The sequence below is a fragment of the Opisthorchis viverrini genome, assembly GCF_000715545.1.
Source record: "Opisthorchis viverrini unplaced genomic scaffold opera_v5_17, whole genome shotgun sequence".
Classification (NCBI taxonomy): Eukaryota; Metazoa; Platyhelminthes; class Trematoda; order Opisthorchiida; family Opisthorchiidae; genus Opisthorchis; species Opisthorchis viverrini.
In genome coordinates this window covers 109,794-112,226 of record NW_008751673.1, presented here as the reverse complement: position 1 = coordinate 112,226, position 2,433 = coordinate 109,794, and the positions used below count along the sequence as shown (strand labels likewise).

The window sequence follows — 2,433 nt, the reverse complement described above, 5'->3', positions numbered from 1 at the left end:
TGAATGAGCGCGGCGCGGGCGGGGGGGTCGCTGGGAGAGCAATCAGCAGAAGTGGCGGAATTCCAAGTGGCTGTTACAACCACATGAAACGTCCAGTTTAGTCGAGGATGATAACCGTGCAGGACTACTCCATCATTTTGGTGTCAAACTCATCTTCTAAAGTTCATTCGTACTGCATCAATTGTAGGTTGTATACCAAGATGTATGGTCCCTATCTGCTAGAGGTCTTTGTTCAGCGGTGATAGATGGTGGATGGTCACGCAGTTTGAATCAGCTTGCTGCATACCTCTAGTTCGCTAAGCATCTAGGGTATCAGTTATGATGCAGAAGTCAGCGTTTTTGATGGGTGAGATGGCTTAAAGCGAACCGGTTTCGTTAGCTTGGACTTCTGTGTGCAAATTGTCCAGCGAAACTAGTTCTGGAAGCCGGATGGTCGTCCAGAATGCTTAACCGCTAAACCGGTCACCTACCATGAAAGAATGTTGAAAATAGCTGTAATCGAGGACATGCAACAGTGGTTGGCCTAGCTGGTTCATTCGAATGGACTGTAGGAACAATTGTTTGCAAAGTTTGAGAACCTCGGATGGATATCAGTCGCTGATATATGTCGAACGGATGCTTCATAACGTGCTGGATGGTTAACTTGTACATTTTAACCAAAGCAGATCATTTCACATTTTCAACGGAAGTTCTTCTCAGAGGAAGCATCTTTGGTCCGTTCTAAAGCAACCGGTATGGGTAGTGTACATTGCACTGCTCAAATTAGAGGTCAAAGTGGTGTTCCTATAGTTTTTAATTCGATAGACTGTACGGTGCATGGATTGTCCCGCGATTCCATCGTGAGAACATGTCTGTAACATGCGAAGATTGGTAAGAATCAGCCACTAGTTTCGTTCGTAAAGCGAAAATAACCGGTTCTCAACCAAGGCAGCCGTGTCGTGACGGAGTCGTGTTTTGCAACTCAAACTACCGTCTAGACTTCTACTTAAAATGGAATCTGTGCCCGTTTCATCTCCCTGACGAGTAAAAAATATGACTGTCTAAAGACTGTGTTCAAGAGTCACAGACAATAACCGTACAATTCACGGCTTCTAGACTGAAGACACCGCAACGTTCGTCTCATGGTGGTGAGATGACCTAAAACAAGTTATATGATTCGGATGCTGCCAGATTGTCCAAACATTGATTGGAATGATCGGAGAGTAAATGATGGGTTTGATGTACATATTCCTCCGTCAAGAGCTCATTCTTAAACCGGTAGGTTAAACTTAGCTTGATATGAATGAATTAAAGTTATTCGTATCGCACTACTCATAAGGTTGCTGAAAATTCTTTGACAACCCACGACTGGTTTATCCCTTCTTGGAGCTCTTCAGGTAGGTGAGTTTAGGTTATCTTTGTTAGCATTGACGAACCCTGTTTGTAATAGTAGACGTGAAGTAGAAGAGAAAATCCTAACAAACCGAAGGATAATTCATGAACAGAAGACGTTTGTAGTAAGTAGTTAAAAAGGCAAATGTTTGAATACTCACATGCTGGGACAACAGTATGCTGAATTCCAACATGATGCGTCTATCGTCCTCTGCCCTGCTCCGACATCGGACCCGGGATCCGAGTAGCGATCATTGCTCTGTTCGGCCACTGGAGCTAGCATCCAAGAGCTTGGAGCTGGAAAAATTTGCATCAGGGCTTATCAGATATTGGGATATGGAGAAGATTGTGAATGATACCATATTAGCTACTCTCATCTAGCTAACCAGCTAGTGTTATTTTGATTATCCTGATCGAAAACGAATATCCAAGCAATTCAGATGTAAAGACAGATTGGGGGTCGGACTCAAACATGATGGCCCTTGCATGTCTAATGAATACCCCACGGATCCCTATTTTTCACCTACATTGTGCCGATTCACACTAGTATTATTAGTTGATTCAGAACTTACCGGTTCGTCGAAGAAAGTCTGTTGTCAACTGCCAAATTGTGTAGACAGCCCGAACATTTTTCTCATTTGTTCTCACAACCACTGACTGGAGAAAGAGGACAAGATTCCGGGATGGATGTAAATTGCGAGATTCACACTAATACTATTCGTCAACTACATAAGAACTTGGAGCAAAAGTTTCGTCTTGGCAGTTTTTTTATTTCTCTATAGGCACCACATATTACCCGCTTGACAACCACTGCAACAAGCAGCCAGCACTACCCAATATGCATCGACTAATCATCAGTCTCCCGGGTCTAACTGCTAACTGACGACAGCGTTCTTCGCAAACTGTAAGGAGGATGTGGTTGGTTGAGCACACACACAAAACACACTATTTCCATCAGTGTCAAAGAACCGCGATTGTTGACCTCTAACACATTATTATCATCATCATCGACACCATGACGTCCGTCTGTAACACCGATGCTTCACTGCCGTACAACCATGA

The 2,433-nt window shown here is 43.6% G+C and overlaps 1 protein-coding gene across 1 annotated transcript in view; it reads right to left on the bottom strand.

The window, feature by feature from the left end:
• T265_01536 (hypothetical protein) overlaps positions 1–2,433 on the bottom strand; it is a gene marked incomplete at both ends in the record, with an annotated part of 12,369 nt that overhangs the window by 2,760 nt on the left and 7,176 nt on the right. Inside the window, 2 exons of the mRNA XM_009165595.1 lie at positions 1,533–1,668; positions 1,944–2,024. Coding sequence (XP_009163859.1) covers positions 1,533–1,668; positions 1,944–2,024 — 217 coding nt within the window. The remainder of the gene's footprint in view (positions 1–1,532; positions 1,669–1,943; positions 2,025–2,433) is intronic.